The 21,651-nt window shown below is 45.9% G+C and overlaps 1 protein-coding gene across 1 annotated transcript; it reads left to right on the top strand.

The window, feature by feature from the left end:
* Positions 1-4,659: 4,659 nt before the first annotated feature.
* Positions 4,660-21,233, top strand: LOC140185367 (zinc-binding protein A33-like). Its single transcript, XM_072238749.1, has 6 exons — positions 4,660-5,223; positions 6,932-7,027; positions 7,436-7,669; positions 9,091-9,113; positions 9,201-9,319; positions 20,677-21,233. Exons 1-6 carry the CDS (start codon positions 4,813-4,815, stop codon positions 21,231-21,233), a joined length of 1,440 nt encoding a protein of 479 aa, XP_072094850.1. The 5' UTR covers positions 4,660-4,812.
* Positions 21,234-21,651: the final 418 nt, after the last annotated feature.

Genomic DNA, 21,651 nt, shown 5'->3' with positions numbered 1-21,651 from the left:
CCCAGTGCCCGACCTCTTTGCGTAGGCCGTGCCACACAAACCTGTCTGTGATCAGCCGAATGGTCGCCCCGATGGAAGGGTGAGCTAAACCGTGCAAGATGTCGAAAACGCAGCGCCTCCAAGCGGTCGGGACAATGGGCCGAGGCTGCCCGGTGGACACATCGCAAAGGATTTCATTACCTTCGGGCCCAATGGTTATGTCTTCGAGGCGGAGTCCTGAGACTGCGGTTCGGTACGTCGGCATCTCTCCGTCCAGCCGTTGCGCCTCGGCTGACGCCGCATAATCCAGCCTCGGAGACAGAGAACACACCGATTGGACGGAGGTTTGTGACAGCGCGTCTGCCACCACGTTGCTCTTCCCGGAGATGAGCTTGATCGTGGTGGCAAACTCCGAGATGTACGACAGATGGCGCAGTTGGCGGCCCGACCACGGGTCCGACACTTTGGCAAACGCGAAAGTGAGGGGCTTGTGGTCTGTGAAGACCGTGAACTTTCTCCCCACCAGGAAGTACCTGAAGTGCCGGATGGCAAGGTACAGGGCCAGCAGCTCCCTGTCGAAAGCGCTGTACTTAAGTTCCGGGGGTCGTAGGTGCCGGCTGAAAAAGGCGAGCGGCTTCCACTAGCCTTCGATGAGCTGCTCGAGCACGTCGCCAACTGCCAGGTCAGAGGCATCCACGGTGAGGGCAGTAGGGACGTCGACCCGGGGGTGGACCAGGGGCGTGGCGTTTGCTAGCGCGTTCTTGGCTTGTTCGAAAGCCGCCTTCGCCTCCTCTGTCCAGGTGACCTCTTTGACCTTGCCGGACATCAAGCCAAAAAGGGGCCGCATGATCTGGGCCGCTGAGGGCAGGAAACGGTGGTAAAAGTTAACCATCCCAACAAACTCCTGCAGACCTTTAACAGTGCTGGGCCTGGCGAATTGGCGGATGGCCTCAACTTTCGCCGGCAGAGGAACAGCTCCATAGCGGTCGATCCTGTGTCTCAAGTAGTCGATGGTGAATAGGCCGAACTGGCACTTGGCGCGGTTGATAGCCAGGCCGTAGTCGCTGAGGCGGCGGCAGAGCAGGTGTAGATGTGCTGTATGCTCCTGGCCGGAGCGGCTGGCGATAAGTATGTCATCCAGGTAGGTGAACAGAAAGTCCAGATCTCGCCCTACTTATGGATATATGGCCATTGTAAATTGTCGCATGATTAGGCTCGGATTAAATTGGGGGTTCGCTGGGAGGCTCAGCTCACGGAGCCTAAAGGGCCTACACAACTCTATGTGTTCATAAACAAAATTTAAACATCCCCACTTTGGAGACTTCCTGTTTTGTGTTCACATCTCCATCGCCTTCCTCTGTTATCCCTCCACCTTCCTGTTCTCCCACAGTCCACTCTCCTCTCCTATACTTCTTCACACGTTTAATTAAATACACCCAATGACGAGGCCGCCACAGCCAACTGTGGGAATGGATTCCATAGATTCACCACACACTTGGTAAAGAAAATCCTACGCATTTCCGTTGCAAAGGAATGTCCCTCTATTCTGAGGCTGTCTCCTCTGGTCACAGGCTGCCGCACTACAAACATCCTCTCTACATCCACTTTAGGCGTTTTATTATTGAATAGTATTTAACTAGCTCCTCCTTGTTTTTTCAAATTCCACTGATCACAGTCCCAGTACCTTCAGACGCTCTTCATATAAGCCTTTCATGTCCGAATCAGTTTTGTGACCCTGCTTTGAACCCTCCCCAATGTCAACAAATTCTTCCCTATATGATGAGACCAAAACTTCTTACAATACTCCAAGCGAGGCATCACCAGTGCCTCAACAGTCCTCAACATTACATACTTGCTTTTAAATTTTAGTCCTCTTGAAATGAATGCTCACAAAGCATTGGCCTTCCTCACCATGACCCAAACTGCAAATTCACCTTTAGTCAATCCTGCCTGAGGCCACACAGGTCCCTTTTTCAACATGGATTTTAAAATTTTGTCACTGACGAGAAAAATAGTCTACACTATTATTTCTTCTCCCAAAATGCATGGCCATGTGCTTCTGCCACTGTATTCCATGCGCCACTGCTTTGCACATACTCCTAATCTATCCAATTCCTTCTGTAGCTCCCCTGCTTCCTCAGCACTATCTGACCCTCCACCAACCTTCATGTTCTCCACAAACATTGCCACCGAGGCATTAAATCCATCATTCAGATCATTGACACAACACGGAAAAGAAGAGGACCAGCCCTGATCCCTGAGGAATACCACTGGTCACTGCAGACAACCAGGAAAAGCTGCCTTTATTCCCAATCTTTGCTGCCAATCAGCCAATGCTTTGCCCATGCTAGTATCATTCCTGTAATACCTGCACTCTTATCTTCTTTAGCAACCTCACCTTGTCAGACCTTCTGAAAATCGAAGTTCAAAACATCCACCGATACTACTTTGTCCCTTTTAGACCTTCAGACTTTTAATCAACTCCCAACTCCCTGTGCACATCTGATTCCTCAATTTGCTCCACATTATGGTATTCCTGGGCGACTTCCTGTCATGTTTACTTAAATAACCTGGTGAAGAGAAAATGTAGAGAAAGCGGTGGATACAGCCCAGTCCATGACAGGCAAACTTCTCTACACCATTAAACACACTCACATGGACCTCTGCCACAAGGGGGCAGCATCTCTCATGAAGGACGCCCAGCATTCAGGATATGCTCTCTCCTCACCGCTACATGTGGGAAAGAGATACTGGACCCTTCTGTTCAGGAACAGTTATTACCCTACAACCATCAGGCTCCTGAAACTAATTCACCAACAAATGTCAACTGATTCCACAAACTACAAACTCACTTTCAAGGAGTCCACAGCTCAATATCATCATCATATTTTTATCTGCACTCTTTAATTTCCCTACATATCAGTTGTTTCTCTGTCTTTGAAGTCGTTTTTAATAAATGCTGCTGTGTTTTTTTTCTTCTAAACAGCAGCAAGAAATTGATTCTTCATGAAGTATGTGGTAATGTATGCACGTGTTGATAATAAATTTACCTGGAACTGTCAAGAAAGAATTGTAGGTTTGATTTATTGCAAAAAGGGTGATGAAGGTTTCACAGGAACTAATATAATCAGCCAGATTTGCTGTATCCAGTCCAAGGGTGGGACAACATTCTGATGAACATCGAGCACTGAACAATGCAGTCCAGAAACATGTCATTAATTTATCATTTAATGCCCCACCTAACTAATATAATCTGCCAGTAATATCCTCACTTGTCCATTCCTTGCACATTCATATACCTATTCAAGAGCCTCCTGATAACCTCTGTCGTATTTGCCTTGAGTATCACCACTGGAAGGGCATTTCATGAACCCACGACAATGTGTCAACAAAACCCTACCCTGCACATCACCTTAAAACTGAACCCCTCTCAGCGTAAATGCATGCCACCTAGTCTGTGATATTTCAATCCTGGGACAATAAAAACAAGTATATATTGTATCTTTGTCTCTGCTGGAAGATCGTCAACTCGGTGAAAGACTCCCGAAAAGTGTCGGTCTGACATCACATCGAGATGTCCGTAGAGCAGGTGTTCCCACCCTGGGATCCACGGTTAGTGACATTGATCCATGGCATAACAAATGCTGGGAACCGCTGTCGTACAGGAATTCTGCCGACTGGCACATTCTCGGCTGCAGGGACACCATTGAACTCTAGGGTTCCTTTGCCACTGGACAGGGAGGGGCCCGGTTGGCTGAGGAAGCTTCTCAATTATTGTTGCAGTAGACCACCCCAGGGGGCCACATGAGCGACAACAGTCCTATCGGCTTTAACGAATGTAAAATGGTACTTAATACCCCACTAACAACGAATGTAAATTCATTGGGTGAAGGCATTGTACGGTTTATCCTTTTGAATATCCATATGGGCATTAGTCACCATAATAATATTCATCTTCTGGGCTGAGTGAGGGAGACCGGGCCCTCCACTGGATGCGTTAAGTCACGAAGTTTCTCACACGAAGAGCTGTTGAGATCAGGACGTCACTGAAAAAATACTGTTTTGCTCCCTGTCCGGTCCTGTGTTTTTTTTTTCCTGCAGCCACAGGTCGGTCATCACCACTGCATCTGTCTCCTCACAGAACAATATCGTCTCCTCATCCCCAGTTTCATGGCATGAACCAATTTAATAGTTGCTTTCAATATTTGCCACCGTTTTGCACCAAAGTCTTACTCTCTTTAGATCTGGAGAGAAAAAAAATATAAAGGAGCTGCTGGAATTACTCATCGGGTCAAGCATTTCGGGTTGAAACAGTCCAGATGAAGGATCTCGAACCGGAAAGTCTACTGTACATTCCTCTCCGCAGATGCTGCCTGTCCCGCTCAGCTCCTCCAGCATCACGTTTTTTTACTCGAGATTCCAGCACCTGCAGTCTCTTGTGCCTCTCTTTTCAGAACTTGTCCCTTTCAATCCTGCCTCAGACTGAACCAGGCTCTTCCCTCTGGTTTCATTTCTGTTCCGCTTCTTCCTTAGCCCATCACGCCTAGTGGGGCACAGGCCGCCAACAGCAGTTCGCCAGTGTTCCCTGAAGTATCTGTCGCACTGTGATTACTAGCCCCATGCCGACCATCCTCGTTTTTGCAGCCGGGCTTGGACAGTCCATGGCCAGGTGTTTATTTCCGACCAGTTTATGTGTTTCCGATCCCACCCTGGTGTGGAAATCACAGGCAGTAACGTAATGTTCATTCGCTGAGTCTGCAGCGCCTGTAGTGGACAATCGCGGTACTGCAGGGGATCGGCAGCGTTCTGAATCAGGAAGTGCCAGGAGTTAACATGGCTTCGAAAGAACAGGTCGAGAGTTTGAGCGAGGAGGCAATTTGTTCATTCTGCCTGGATTTCTTCACAGATCCGGTGTCGCTGGAGTGCGCGCACAACTTCTGTCGCTCTTGTATCACACAGTATTGGGAAAAGGAGGAGAGAAACTCCTGCCCGGAGTGTAGAGAGGAGATTGCAGACCGCACCCTCAGGGTCAATCGGGCCTTAGCAAATCTGGTTGAAAAAATTCGAAATTTAAACCTGAATCAGAAAGGGAAGGAAGGTAAACTTCACTGGGAGGAACATGAGGAAGAACTGAAGCTGTTCTGTGAAACGGACAAGACACTGATCTGTCTGATCTGTAGAGATGCGCAGGAACACAGAGAGCACCGCTTCCTGCCGATTAAAGAAGCTGTTAAAATCTACAAGGTAAAACTAATCCGAATTTGATACTCACCCCATCGTCATTATCCACGGCACGAGCCTCCGTAAACATCACATCATTCCCCCACCTTTCGCCATCTCTAATGGGATTCTATCACCAAGCACATCCCACCGCCATGTCACTTCCACAACTCTCCGCTCTCCGTAGAGATAGCTCTCCACGTAACTCCCTTATCCACTCGCTCCGTCCAACTGATCTCCCTCCTGACACCGATACCTGTAAACGGGACAGGTGATACACCTGACTTCTACACCTCCTCCCTCGTCACCATTCAGGGGCCCCAACAGACCGAATTCCTCCCTTTACTTCCATGGCCAATTGTCCTCTCGTGTTAGTTTCCTCCTTCTTCAGCTCTTTGCCTCTTCCACCTGTCCCCTCCCAGCTTCTTACTTCATCACCCTCACCCAGGTTCCCCCTCACGTTGTCTCACCCGTCACCTGTCAGCTGGTTATCCACCCCAACCTTTTTATTCTGGCTTCTGCCCCATTCCTTCCCAGTCCTAGTGAAGGGTCTCATCCCGAAACACCGACTGTTTCTTTGCCCTGCATACAGTGGCTTGCAAAAGTTTGGGCACTCCTGGTCAAAACTTCTGTTCCTGTGAATAGCTAAGCGAGTAAAAATGAACAGATTTCCAAAAGGCATGAAGTTAAAGATGACACATTTCTTTAATATTTTAAGCAAGAAATGTTTTTATTTCCATCTTTTACAGTTTCAAAATAACAAAAAAGGAAAAGGGCCCGAAGCAAAAGTTTGGGCACCCTGCATGGTCAGTACTTAGTAACACCCTCTTTGGCAAGTATCACAGCTTGTAAACATTTTCTGTCGCCAGCTGAGTCTTTCATTTCATGTTTGGTTGATTTTTGCACATTCTACCTTGCAAAAGGCTTCAAGTTCTGTGAGATTCTTGGGCCGTCTTGCATGCACTGCACTTTTGAGTTCTATCCACAGATTCTTGATGATATTTTGGTCGGGGGGACTGTGAGGGCCATGGCAAAATCTTCAGCTTGCGCCTCTTGAGGTAGTCCATTGTGGATTTTGAGGTGTGTTTAGGTTCATTATCCTGTTGCAGAAGCCATCCTCTTTTCAGCTTTTTTACAGACGGTGTGACATTTGCTTCCAGAATTTGCTGGTATTTAATTAAATTCATTTTTCCCTCTACCAGTAAATGTTCCCCAGACCACTGGCTGCAACACAAGCCCAAAACATGATCGGTCCACCCCCGTGCTGAACAGTTGGAGAGGGGTTCTTTTCATGAAATCCTGCACCCTCTTTTGCTCCAACATACCTTTGCTCATTGTGGCCAAAAAGTTCTATTTGAAGAGTTCAAAGAACATCCAAACAAGCCTGATGCATTTTGGAAACAAGTCCTGTGGACTGATGAAGTTAAAATAGAACTTCTAGGCCGCAATGTTATTGTTATTTTGAAAACGCAAAATATGGAAATAAAAAAAAACATATTTGCTTAGAACATTAAAGAAATCTGTCATCTTTAACTTTATGCATGTTAGAAATCAGTTCATCTTTTAATCGATTAGCTATTCTCAGTAAAAGAAATTTTGACCGGGGTGCCCAAACTTTTGCATGCCACTGTAGATGCTGAGTTTCTCTGGCATTTTGTGTGCGGTAATCGCGTTTGATCCCGTTTCTTTTGTTCTACCTTTTTTTCTATTTCTTACGCTCTCTGACTTTCAGGATCAGCTAAAATATTCCTTAGACTCTCTCACAAAAAAGAAATCAGACTTCCAGGAAAAGGAGCAGCAACAGAAAGAGAAGATTTCCGGAGTTCGGGTGAGGCTTCCTGAGCGGATTTTCTGATATTACTGTATAGTTTTGCTCCCTTTAATGCAGAATAGCAGAGTATCGCAGCTCTAGTGACTCGGGTTCGATCCTGACCTCTGGTACTGTCCGTGTGGAGTTTGCATGCTCTTCCTGTGACCACGACAGTTTCAGACACATCCCAAGGACATGATGGATGAATGGTTAATTACAATTAACCCTGTGAAGGTGGGGAAGGTTGTATGTGAATCAGGTGGGAGTTAATAGGTCAATGAGGGAGGTTTCAGGAAAACGTGAGGGAATGGGGTTGACGGGAATGATTCAGAAGCATGAACTTTAATGGACCGAATGGTCACCTTAACGTCATCAGGAAATACAGACAGCAATGTAGTAAATTAATCTTCACCTTTCATTCGATAGGAACAGTCACAAAGCGTTCAGACCCACATCACGTCTCAGTTTGCAGAACTGCGCCAGATTATCACTGAGAAAGAGCAGAGCTTACTCAGGGATCTCAGGGAGGAAGAGGAGAGGATTCTAAATCGAATGGAGAAAAATATTCGAGAGATTCAAGAGAATATCGGGTGGATTCAGGAGGAAATCTCAAAGTTAAAGGAACAGATGGATCAAAAAGACAGTGTGATATTTCTCAAGGTGAGGAATTATATTTCAATTTGTTCCTGTCAAAGAGCACGAAATGAACAGTGGTATATTTGAAATAAACACAGCACAGTGGCCAGTTCTAACAAATCAATTGCCGCTGCAGGCAACCTCACACAGATTGTTATACTTGAATGACGCACCCTCCAATCACTCCAATGATGACGTTCCAAAATGTCTAAGATATGTATTCAATCCTCTATTAGCAACGTACAATCTAGAAGCGATGAATCTTAAGCATTATAAATCGTAAGTTAAGCTGCAACGTATCGTTCAACAAAGATATGACATCCGTCCGTCCCCAGCTCAAAACTTTTGAGAACAAAGTTCGAATATGTAACTTATTCGGTTCGCTTTTCCCACGCCCCCACTCACATGATGTGTTACCATAATAAACACGTAACACAGAATACATTGCAGACAGAAAACAGGTGCATTGCTCCTACACACAGCATTTACAAATGGTAGTAAACTGTTTCTCACTAGACAATTGTTGAAACTATTCAGGGTTGTTGCTGTCCCAGAACTGGACTTCCACAACTTCTGTACATTCCAGGACAGAATGTAATGTGCTCTGAAATTATTTGCTCTGAAAATAACACAGAGTTGCAGACTGTGTCCTGAATTACCTGCTAAATATCCTCTAAATCTCACATTAACACCCAGTTCCAATCACAGGCTGTGAGTGTGTCTGATGTGGTGGGTGTGAGGGTCTCTCTGTCAATCACTGAGAACAAAGAATGCGACCCACACATCAGACTTATCCTCAATATCCGATTTCCGTCAGATTAGGGAAACATTCACTGTTTCTATACTTTCTCGGATAAACTTCATACAGGATAATATCCCATTCTCCATCATAAACAGGCTATTCGGTCCATCTTCTCCGATCTGCTTCCCTGCTAAACAAACCTCCTCCCACCTACTCACCACACCCAGCAACAGTGCCCGAACTCCCTGGTCCCTCGTGTTCATCCAGTTTCCCCATGACATTCAATCTCTGCTGTTCCGCTTCAATCACTCCTGTGCTTGTGAGTTCCACGTGCTCTTCACTAAATTTCTTATGGGATTTTTTAAGATCCATCTGGAATTTCATCTGCCCATAAATAGATATACTTTCTCCACATGCAAACAATCAAATCCATCATTGATCTTAAATTGCTCCATCTTATCACCCTGACGTCTTATCCAGATGAAAATGCGCAACCCGTCCTGTCTTTCCTGTAAGTTTCATCCTCTCAGTAATGATCTAATTTTCAGAAACATTACCTGTAATTTTCCTCGTGGTTCTGTGTTGTTTGTGTGTGTGTGAGTGACTGTGGGAGAGGGAATTTTCATTGTAATGATTTGGATAAAATTCAGGATGTAGATGGTAAGTCCAAGTCTAATCAGATTTGTGTTTTTATTTATTTCAGGTGGAAACTAGTAGGAACAGGAGGTAGGACATCCTCTTCACTGAAACCCTGTATGGATTTGTAAAATAGTTCAGAATAGCAGTTTATCACCATCAGTTTATTATTTACAGGATTAATGATGATGTCCAGGAATATTCAGTGACAGATGAGACCCTACCAGTGGAAAAATTTGTTCACCCCTATTTGTTGAACACAGTGCTGAGAGAAGCACTTGATGCCATTAATCGAGGTAAAATTTACAAAGATTCATTTCACCTTGTTTATGAAACACAGTTGTTATTATTTAAGGCAAAGATTGGCTGTAATAATGACTGAAGGGGAACTGAAGTCAACCCCACCGACTGGCGGGGGGGGGGTGGGCGTCACTGTCACATGGTCAGCTGGAGATGTCAGACCCCTGAACACACCAGCACAGGGTCACAATACAACCAATACACCGGACTGGCAGATGAACCACTGTGTCCTGATCCCAGGCCACTGCACTAACGTGCCAAGACATGAGTTTGAATCCTACCGCAGGAGCTGGGAAATTAATGCTGACTTGATGATATTGTAGGGAATAAAAGCGGGCATCAGTGTTGTCACCGGGCTTGTCAGAAACATGCACAAGTCCTTCGTGCGCTGTGAGTGCAGACTCTGATTGACGCAGGTCTTCCCCCTTCTGGATTGGCAACTCTCACTGTTGTTCGAGGGAAAAGAGGGGAGTGGTAGTGATTGGGGACTCAGTCGGGGAACAGGCAGGAGAATCTGTGGATGTGAGTGGGACACCTGAATGGTATGTTGCCTCCTAGGTGCCAGAATCAGGGATGCTTCGGGTCGTGTCTGCAGCATTTTAGAGAGTGAGAGAAAACAGCTGGATATGTTGGTATATTTTGGGACAAATGACACTGGAAGTAAAAACAAAGAGGTCCTGAAAATAGAATTTGGAGAGCTTGGTAGAAAGCTCAGAAGCAGTACCTTCAGGTTTATAATTTCTGGACTGCTGCCTGTGCGACGTGCTGGTGAGGGTAGAAGCAGGATAATTTGGCAGATTAAAGCATGCCTGAGAAGCTGGTGCAGGGGGCAGGGCTTCAGGTTTTTGGATCATTGGGATCTTTTCTGGTGGAGAAATGACCTGCTCAAAAGGGATGGGTTGCACCTGGACCCGAGGGAGAACAATATTCTCACAGAGAGGTTTGATAGAGCTGTTGGGGAGGGTTTAAACTAATTTGTTGGGGGGGGGGGTGGTTAGGAACGAGTGAAGGGGTAGGACTGATGGTAAAAATGCAAAGATAGTGTGCAGTCAGACTGTCAGATGGGGCAGCCAGATACGAGGACAAAACTGCAGCCAGCAGGGTGAGTATCAGTGCATTCGGGATGCAGAATTAAAAAGAATAGGAAATACAGTACCCAAAGTGTTATATCTCAATGCATGAAGTATAAAGAATAAGGTGGATGATCTTGTTGCATTATTACAGTTTGTCGGGTATGATGTTGTGGCCATCACTGAATCATGACTGAAGGATGGTTGTAGTTGGGAGATGAATGTCCAACGTGACACGTTGCATCAGATGGTTAGGAAGGTAGGCAGAGGGGGTGAAATGGCTCTCCTGGTAAATCAATAGAAAGTTGTAACACAGGATTGGAAGATGTTGATTCCTTGTGGGTTGAGTTAAGGAAATTCAGAAGTGAAAATGACACTGATGACAGTCATATACAGGATCCCAACAGTAGCTGGATGTGGACCACAGATTACAACTGGAAATAGAGAAGGCTGATGAAACAGACAATGTTACAATAGTCATCGGAGATTTCAACAAGCAGGTCAATTGGGAAAACTAGGTTGGTAATGGATCTCAAGAGAGTGAATTTGTTGAATGCCATGTGATAACTTTTTAGAGCAGTTTGTCATTGAGCCAACTTGGGGAACAGCTCTACTGGATTGCGTGTTATGTATTGAACCAGAGGTGATATCTTAGGGAAAAAAAAACCCGAGGAGGCCGTGCTCACAACATGACTGAGTTCAAATAAGGAAAAAGTAAAGTCTGACGTTGTAGTATTCCAGAGGAGTAAAAGAAATTACAGTGGCCTGAAAGAGGAGCTGGCCAAAGTAAATTGGGGGGAGATGTTGTCCGGAATGACAGCAGAGCAGAAATGATGTCAGATTCTGGGAAAATGAGGAAGGTGAAGGATAGATATATTCCAAAAATAAATAAATACTCAAATGGCAAAATAGTACAATCGTGGCTGATAATGCTGATGTAAATGCAAAAGAGTGGGCATACAACAAAGTGAAAATTAATAGGAAGACAGAGAACTGACATGGGTGGTTGGGAAGTTGTTGGAGTCGATTGTCAAGGATGAGGTTACAGAGTACCTGGAGGCATATAACAAGATAGGCAGAACTCAGCATGGTTTCCTTAAAGGAAAATCCTGCCTGACAAACCTATTACAATTTTTTGAGGAAATTACCAGTAGGCTAGACAAGGGAGATGCAGTGGATGCTGTATATTTGGATTTTCAGAAGGCCTTTGACAAGGTGCCACACATGAGGCTACTTAACAAGATAAGAGCCAATGGAATTACGGGAAAGTTACATACGTGGATAGAGCGTTGGCTGATTGGCAGGAAACAGAGAGTGGGAATAAAGAAATCCTATTTTGGTTAGCTGCCGGTTACCAGTGGTGTTCTGCAGGGATCAGTGTTGAGGCTGCAACGATTTGGATTATGGAATCGATGGCTTTGTGGTTAAGTTTGCTGACGATACGAAAATAGGTGGAGGGGCCGGTAGTGCTGAGGAAATAGAGAGTCTGCAGAGAGACTTGGATAGATTGGAAGAATGGGCAGAAAAGTGGCAAATGAAGTATAATGTTGGAAGGTGTATGGTTATGCACTTTGGCAGAAAAAATAAACAGGCAGACTATTATATAAATGGGGAAAGAATTCAAAGTTCTGAGATGCAACGGGAATTGGGAGCCCTCGTACAGGATACCCTTAAGGTTAACCTCCAGGTTGAGTCAGTACTGAAGAAGGCGAATGCAATGTTGGCATTCATTTCTAGAGGAATAGAGTATAGGAGCAGGGATGTGATGTTGAGGCTCTATAAGGCGCTGGTGAGACCTCACTTGGAGTACTGTGGGCAGTTTTGGTCTCCTTATTTAAGAAAGGATGTGCTGACGTTGGAGAGGGTACAGAGAAGATTCACTAGAATGATTCCAGGAATGAGAAGGTTAACATATGAGGAACGTTTGTCCGCTCTTGGACTGTATTCCTTGGAGCTTCGAAGAATGAGGGGAGACCTCATAGAAACATTTTGAATGTTGAAAGGCATGGACAGAGTGGATGTGGAAAAGTTGTATCCCATGATGGGGGAGTCTAGTACGAGAGGGCATGAATTAAGGATTGAAGGGCGCACATTCAGAACAGAAATGCGAAGAAATTTTTTTAGTCAGAGGGAGGTTAATCTGTGGAATTTGTTGCCAAGGGCAGCAGTGGAGGCCTAGTCATTGGGTGTATTTAAGGCAGAGATTGATAGGTATCTGTGTAGCCAGGGCATCAAAGGTTATGGTGAGAAGGTAGGGGAGTGGGACTAAATGGGAGAATGGATCAGCTCATGATAAAATGGCGGAACAGACTCGATGGGCCGAATGGCCAACTTCTGCTCCTTTGTCTTATGGTCTTATAATTGGGAGGCTTTCAGATACCTACAGAGAGGAACTGAAAAGATGATTGGGAGGGGAAAAATGAAATATGATATTGAATTGAACTGAATTGACTTTATTACTTACATCCTTTCTATAAACAAGCAGTAAAAATCTTCCGTCTAAATGTGCAGTTTATAGTAATTTATGATAAATAATATGTATAACATTCTAGTCAATATAACATAGAAATACAGTTGTCTCAGCACGAGTTAATCAGTCTGCTAGCCCGGTGGAAGAAGCTGTCCCCGGACCCTGTTGGTTCTGGCTTTTATGCTGCGGTACCAGTTCCTGTATGGTAGCAACTGGTACAGTTTGTTGTTGGGGTGACTTGGGTCTCCAATGATCCTTCAGGCCCTTTTTACACACCTGTCTTTATAAAACAAGTAAGCAAACAATATCAAGCAACACACATCAAAGTTCCTGGCGAACGCAGCAGGTCAAACAAACAAACAATATCAAATTGATTTTCAAGTATTGTGAAAAAATAAAATAGAGATGAGAGTGGATATAGGACCACTAGAAAATGAGGCTGGATATATAATAACAGGGGACAAAGAGATGATAGATGAACTAAATGAGTATTTTGCATCAGTCTTCACTGTGGAAGACACTAGCACTGTGCCAGATGCTGAAGGGTGCGAGGGAAGAGAAGTGAGTGCGGTTATTGTTAGAAAGGAGAAGGTGCTCAAAAAGTTGAAAGGCCTAAAGGTACATAAGTCACCCGGACCAGATGAACTGCACCCTCGTGTTCTGAAAGAGGTAACGGTAGACATTGTGGAGGCATTTGAAATGATCTTTCAAAAATCATTGGACTCTGATATGGTGCTAGAGGACTGGAAAACTGCAAATATCACTCAACTCTTAGTCATGAGGAAGGCAGCAGAAATGAAGTTATAGACCAGTTAGCCTCACCTCTGTGGGTGGGAAGACATTAGTGTCAATTGTTAAGTATGAGGTAATGGAATACTTGGTGATACTGGACAAGATAGGACACGTTGGCATATAATAAGATTGGTGGAGGGGCCGGTAGTGTTGAGGAAACAGGTAGGCTGTGGAAGGACTTGGATGAGGAGAATGGGCAAGAAAGTGGCAAACGATACACAATGCTGGGAAATTCATGGTCATGCATTGTGGTAGGAGATATAATATGCAGATTATTTAAAATGGGGCGACAATTCAAAAATCTGAGATGCAGATGGATGTGGGGGTCCTTCTGCAGAGCACCCTGAAGGTTAACTTGCAGGTAGAGTCAGTTGTGAGGAAGGTAAATGCAATGTTAGAATTCAGTTCAAGGAGTCTAGTATACAGGAGCAGAGATGTGATGCTGAGGGTTTATAAGGCAATGGTGAGTCATTACCTTGAGTATTGTGAACAGTTTTGGGCTCCTCATCTGCGAAAGGATGTGCTGGCATCGTAGAGGGTCCAGAGGAGGTTCACAAGGATGATTCCAGGAATGAAAGGGTTATCAGACTTGAAACGTTTGATAGCTCTGTGCCTGTACTCACTGGAATTTAGAAAGATGAGGGGGGATCTCACTGAAACTTTTTGAATGTTGAAAGGCCAAGACAGAGTAGATGTGGGAAGGACGTTTCCCATAGTGGGGAAGTCTGGGACAAGAGGGCACAGCCTCAGGATACAGGGGTGTCCTATTTAAAAACAGAGACGCAGAAAAATTTCTTTAGCCAGAGGGTGGTGAATTCAGCCGTGGAGGCCAGGTCGTTGGGCATATTTAAGGCCGAGCTTGACAGGTTCTAGATTGCACACAGTATCAGAGGTTGTGGCGAGAAAGCCGGGGAGTGGGGCTGAGGAGGAGAAGAAAAGGATCAGCTGTGATTGAATGGTGGAGCAGTCACAGTGGGCCAAATGGCCAAATTCTGCTCCTATATCTTATGAGCTTATGGTTATCAGACCACAACATTGAAGCATTGTGAGAATGAGCCCAGACAATGCAACCAGTATTGACATCATTCAGGATTTCATCTCAGGAGAAGCACACACAGCATAACCAGACTGGCAAAACAGCCCGACACACACATACACAGGAAGGATTGGCAGATTGTAGTCAGAGACGCAGCAATGTACGTTGATATTTCCTTCAGTAACCTGGAAACTATTCTCTTCAGACACGGTAATTTATTTATTTAAACAGTTCACACATGTCACACATTGTCAGCACACACCAGACATGTGATGACACACTGTGACATACAAATATTTCAATGTGCACACTCTCCTTCAATATGTACACACAAACACACTGATATTTACCACAAACAACACACACACACACACACACACACACACACACAGACACACACACATAATATCTGAGTGTGACACATGGTCAAAGAAATTGGCCCACGTTCCGACTTAGGAATGAAATCTGCCGTCCTTACCCAGTCTGTTCTGTGCAGAGAGCTGCCCTCTGACGTGATGTCACATCAACAGTTCACAGACAGACTCCAGAGTGAGATTCCTCAGGAGGATGATCTGGGAGGGTTTGACGGATATTGAACCCACGGCCAACTTCATCCATCTGCAAGACTAAGGTGTCTTCCTGAGCATGTCCCGTTTGTGTGTGTTTGTCCCAGATCCCTCTAATCACTTCCTATCTATGTACCTGTGTAAATTCATCTGAAAATATTTTAATTTTACCTGTTTCTACAGCATCTGACAGCAAATTCCATCTGCCCACCTCCCTCAGATCCCTCATGAAAATTTTCCCTCTCACTTTCAATCTGAGCCCTCTGGTTCTGTACTCCCGTTTCTCAGAAAAAAGACTCACTTTATCTCAGCCCGTTGTGAATGTATTTACCTCGATAAGGGGTCAACAATCAACGTCCTACACTACAGCTAAATAGCCCAAACTTATCCACTCTCTACTTTCAATCCAAGCCCCCCCAGTCCCGGTAACATCCTCCTGAACCTTCCTGTCCAGGGTAATGATATCCTACACGGGTTGACTCTGTGGTTAAGGAGGCATACGGTGCACTGGCCTTCATCAATTGTGGGATTGAGTTTAAGAGCCGAGAGGTAATGTTGCACGTATATAAGACCCTGGTCAGCCCACTTGGAGTACTGTGCTCAATTCTGGTCACCTCACTACAACTACAGGAAGGATGTGGAAACCAATAGAAAGAGTGCAGAGGAGATTTACACAGATGTTGCCTGTTTTTGCTGGGGTCGGGGACGGTATGCCTTATGAGAATAGGTAGAGTGAACTCGGCCTTTTCTCCTTGGAACGACTAAGGATGAGAGGTGACCTGATCGAGGTGTACAAAATGATGAGAGGCATTGATCGTGTGGACAGTCAGAGGCTTTTTCCCAGGGCTGAAATGGCTAGCATGAGAGGGCATAGTTTGAAGGTGCTTGGAAGGAGATACAGAGATGTCGGAGGTATGTTTTTTATGCAGAGAATGGTGAGTGCGTGGAACGGGCTGCTGGTGGTGGTGCTGCAGCCGGAAACGACAGGGTCTTTTAAGAGACTCATGAATGGCTACATGGAGCTTATAAAAATAGAGGGCCATGGGTAAGGCCTAGGTAGTTCTAAGGTAGGGACATGTTCAACACAGCTTTGTGGGCCGAAGGGCCTGTATTGTGTTCTATGTTTTCTGTGTTTCTATGTTTCACTATATTCGGGGAAGTGGAAATGCAGACAATACCCGAACTGTGGTCTATCATTGATATCATAAATCTTGCTTAAGCTCATGTGGACAGTGTCGAATATGCTAATGAATACAGGACTGAAGGTGTTATATTTGAATGCTCCAGTATACGGAATAAGGTAGATGATGTTGTAGCACAGGTAGAGATTGGCAGGTACAACGTTGTTGGCATCACAGTGTTGTGGCTGAAAGGAGATGCTGGCTTGAAGCCCAACATCCAAGGATACACCTTGTGTTCAAAGGACAGGCAGGTAGGCAGAGGGGATGGGGAGGGCCTGTTGTAAAAAATGAAATAAAATCCTTAGAGAGAGGTGACATAGGATTGGAAGATGTTGAGTCATTGTGGGTAGAGTTAAGAAACTGCAAGGGTAAAAAGACCCTGATGGTAATTATATACAGGCCTCTAAATAGTAGCGAGGATCGAAATGGGATACAAATTACACTAGAAAATGGAAAAAAAAATGCAATGTGACAGTCGGAATGGGGGATTTCAACAAGGAGGTAGATTGGGAAGATCATGTTGGTGCTGCATCCCAAGAGAGGGAATTTGTAGAATGTCCCCAAGATGGCTTTTTAGAACCGCTTGTGGTTGAGTCCAATGGAATAAAGGCAATTCTAGAGTGGGATTTGTATAGTGAACCAGATATGATTTGGGAGACTAAGGGAAAAGAATCTTTAGGAAGCAGTGATCATAAAATGATAGAATTCACCCTGGAGTTTGAGAGGGAGATAAAGTCAGATGTATCGGTATTAGAGTGGAGTAAAGTTAGTTACAGAGGCATGAGGGATGTGCTGACCAAAGTAGATTGGGAGGGGACGCCAGCAGGGATGATTGCAGAACAACAAAGACTGGAATTTCTGGGGGCAATTTGAATAGATAAATCCCAAAGACGGAGGAGTATTATCTACGGAGAATGAGGTAACTTTGTTTAACAAGGGAAGTCAAAGACAGCATAAAAGTGAAAGAGAGGGCATACAATAGAGCAAAAATTAGCAGGATGTTGAAGTATTGAGGAGATTTTGATAATCAACAGAAAGCAATTACAAAGCCCGAAGGAGAGAAAATGAGATATGAGGGAAAGCTTGCCTACAATACTCAAGAGGACACAAAACTCTAAAGAGTAAAAGAGAGGCAAGAGTGGATATTGGACCCCAAGAAAGTGACACTGGAGAGGAGACATGTGACAAAATACATTGTCGAAGTACTTATTTAATATTTTGTGCCAATCCTCACTGTGGAAGATACCAGCTGTATGTCAGAAATGTGAGAGTGTCTGGGGACAGAATTGAGTGTTGTTGATGTTGCTGAGGAGAAAGTGCGTGGGAAGATTGACGGTCTGAGGGTACCTGGACCAGATGGACTACACCCCAGTGTTCGGAAAGAGTTAGCTGAAGAGAATATGGGGGCATTAGTAATGATCTTTCAGGAATCACTAGATAATTGGACATTCAAGATGAATGGAAATTGCAAAGGTCACTTCACTCTTTATGACGGGAGAGCAGCTGAGGAAAGAAAATTACAGGTGAGTTAGTCTGGATGTGGTGTGCTTGGAAAGATGCTGGAGTCCAGTATTAATGGAACTGCTTTTGGGTACATGGAGGCACATGATAAAATAGGGCAAAGACAGCGTGCCTTCCCTGAAGGGGAAATCTTGCCCGACAAATCTGCTGGAATTCTTCGAGGAACACAAAGCCAAGATAGACAAAGAATGATTTGGATGACAGAATTGTTGCCTTTGTGGCCAAGTTGGCAGATGATATGAAGTTAGGTGAAGGGGAAGGTAGTGGTGCAGAAGCTCAGAGTCTGGGGAAGGACAGAGACAGATTCGAAAATGGACAAAGATGTGATCGATGGATTATCGAGTAGCGAAGTCGTGCATGCAATTTGGCAGGCGGAATAAAGGCACAGACGATTTTGTAAACAGTGAGAAAATTCAAAAATCAGAGGTGCAGAAGGGACTTGGGTGTCCTTGTGCAGGATTCCCTGACGGTTAATTGCAGTTTGAGTCAGTGTTAAGGTCAGCAAGCTCAACGTTAGCATTCATTTCGAGAGGATTCGAATAGGATGTCATTCTGAGTGTTTATAAGGCATTGGTCAGACCACACTCGGAGTATTGTGAGCAGTTTTGGGTCCCTTATATCGGAAAAGATGTGCTGGCATTGGAAAGGGTCCAGGAGGTTCACAAGAATGATTTTGGGAATGAACGAGTTAACATATGAGGAGTGTTTGATGGTTTTGGGCTGTACACACGGGAGTTTAGAAGAATGGCTGATTTATTATCCCTCTCAACTCTACTCTCCCGCCTCCTCCCCATTAACATTTGACACCCTGACTAATCAAGAAGTTTACATATCAACTTCTGCTTTTAAAATCACACACGAGAAAATCTGCAGATGCTGGTAATCCAAGCAACACAGGTCCTGATGAAGGGTCTTGGCCTGATCTCACTGAAACCTACCCGGAGAGAGTGGATGTCAGAAGGATGTTTCCTACAGTGGCTGGGTCGAGAACAGAAGGCACAGCCTCTGACTGGAGGATGTCCATTTGGAACAGAGATGAGGAGGAATTCCTTTATCCACAGGATAGTGAATCTGCCACAGGGAATATATTTCATTGAGTATATTTAACGTGAAGCCACACACACAAAATGCTGGAGGAACTCAGCAGGCAAGGAAGCATCTATGGAAAAGAGTGAACTGTTGATGGTTCAGGCTGAAATCCAGCATCAGGACCTGTGTTGTTTAAGGGTCCCTGCAAATTCTCCCCCGTCCAAATGAGGGGCTGCGGGCGATGGGGTTGTGGGAAAGGGGACAAAGAGGTCCTCATCTCCACCTTTATCCCCCGCCAGCTTCTCGTTACGTCTACACACACAGTTCACTTACAGGCTCTCCACCCCTCCCCCACCTGGTTCTGGTTCAATCTGACATTTATCTCTCCACTGCTGGTTCCCATTACCACCTCCTTTACTGTCTCGAACCTTCACACTCCCCCACTCCACACTTCACACTCACAAATGAATGTTAACATTGAATGAAGGGCCTGTTCCTGTGCTGTACTGTTCTATGTTCCCTGTTCCCTGTTCAGAAGAAAGAGAGGAGATCTCAGGGAAACAAAAAATTCTTCTGGGGTCAACAGGCAGGATACAGGGGGGATGTTTCCCCTGTCTGAGGAGTCAAGGGTCAGGGGTCACTGTCTGTTTGGAATTCTCAGCACCCGAAGGGAGAGGGGGGGTTTGGGGGTTCTTATCCATTCAGTTCACAGAGCCATCGCCGTACAACATAGAAATGTGCCCTTCGACCCATCACATCTCTGCTGACCTATTTACCCATCTACATTCATCCCATTGGCCAGCATTAGGTCAGTCTCCTTCTGTGCCTTGCCTATTGAAGTGTCTGTCCAAGTGTCTCTTAAACACAGAGGACTGGAGGCCTGTAACCTGCAGAGGTCGGTGCTGGGGCCGGGGTTGTTTGTCATTTCTATTAATGATTTGGATGATAATGTCGGTGACATATTTAGTAGGTTTGTTAATGACACTAAAATTCATGGTACAGTGGACAGGGAAGAGGGTTATCTCTGTTTACACCGGGCCCTTGATCAACTGTAGAGATGGGTACAGGGAGAATGTTTTAAAATACATCTTGGCAGGGACGTGGATAAGAAAAGGGGAAAGGAGTAATGGGCAAATGGGACTAGCTCACTAGAGCAAGTTGGTCAGCACAAACCAGTTGGGCCGATGGGCCTCCGTGACCTCTAGTTTAAATCTATTCACCCACCCCTTTCCCATCTTAATCCACCCCTTTCCCGCACTCGTTTGCTGTCTATTTCTATCCTTGAGGGAAGATGTCGACCTGAAACGCAGTCTGTTCATCTCTCTCCACACATCCTGCCTGACCCGCTCTGTTCCTGCAGCATTTTGTGTCTGTCTGATCGGGAAATCTCTGCTCTCCGTCCAGTGGAAAATCCTTGGGGAGATATTAGTTGTCCATCCGGCTTCGTTCGTTCAAACCACGAGAAAGGTTCGTGTCGGCCACCCGACCGCGCCTGAGGCCTAGCGGCCTTTCCCCCGATCCCCGGGGTCGCGCTGTCCGAGTCTCCCATCCCCGGGGCCGCGCTGCCCGAATCTCCCCCCCGATCCCCGGGCCGCGCTGCCCGAGTCTCCCCCCGATCCCCGGGGCCGCTCTGCCCGAGTCTCCCCCCGATCCCCTGGGACTCTCTAATTCTCTGCTTCTCCCCCCAGTCTCTGTCACTCTGGATGTGGAAACGGCGCATCCGTGTCTCCAGGTGTCTGAGGATCGGAAGAGTGTGAGATGGACCCGGACCCAGAGGAATCTCCCTGACACCAGGAAGAGATTCACATACTGGGCTTGTGTGCTGGGATCGGAGGGATTCACATCGGGGAGACATTACTGGGAGGTGGAGGTGACGGGGAATCGGGACTGGTGTCTGGGAGTCGCCGCAGAGTCCGTGGAGCGGGAGGGATGGTTCAGACTGAGTCCGGAGACCGGATTCTGGGTCATCGGGCGGGTTGGTGACGTGTTACATCGGGATTGTGACGTGTTCGATGACGAGTTCCCCTCCCCTGAGTCCCGTATCCCTGCCGGTCCCATCCCCGGGACGGTGGGAGTTTATCTCAGTTACCAGTCCGGGACAGTTTCATTTTACAACGCGGAGACCAAGTCCCGTCTCCACACCTTCACTGGGAATAAATTCACGGGGAAACTTTATCCTCTCTTCATGACTGGGGATGGAAACCAGTGGCTGAGAATCTGCTCCGGTTCCGCTCCGGGTCTGTAATCGAGTCGGGTCCTGGGACCGGCGTCAGCAGTAAAGTCCCTGTAAATATAAATGTGCGGAGAGTGAAATAAACACGAGATGAGAATTCTCGATCCGTTAATTTTAACTCGTTCACCGCATCCGACAACGGAGCAAAAACACCACGGATTCACCAGCAGCCGCGGGGCGGCGGGTCCTGAGCTCCCCCGGGTCCTAAAGTCCACCCTCACTGAGACAGGTTAAATGGGACAAGTGGGGGCGGTGCTGACTGGGAGAGGGGGGTCAGGGTGAATCTTGGTAAGACCATAACACACAGGAGCAGAATTAGACCGTTCAGCCCATCGACTCCGCTCTGCCATCCCATCAGGGCTGATCCCGGATCCTACTCAACCCCATACACCTGCCTTCTCTCCATGTATTTTGATGGCCTGATCGATCA

Source organism: Mobula birostris, chromosome 20 (assembly GCF_030028105.1).
Source record: "Mobula birostris isolate sMobBir1 chromosome 20, sMobBir1.hap1, whole genome shotgun sequence".
NCBI lineage: Eukaryota > Metazoa > Chordata > Chondrichthyes > Myliobatiformes > Myliobatidae > Mobula > Mobula birostris.
This window is presented reverse-complemented; position numbering and strand designations above follow the sequence as displayed.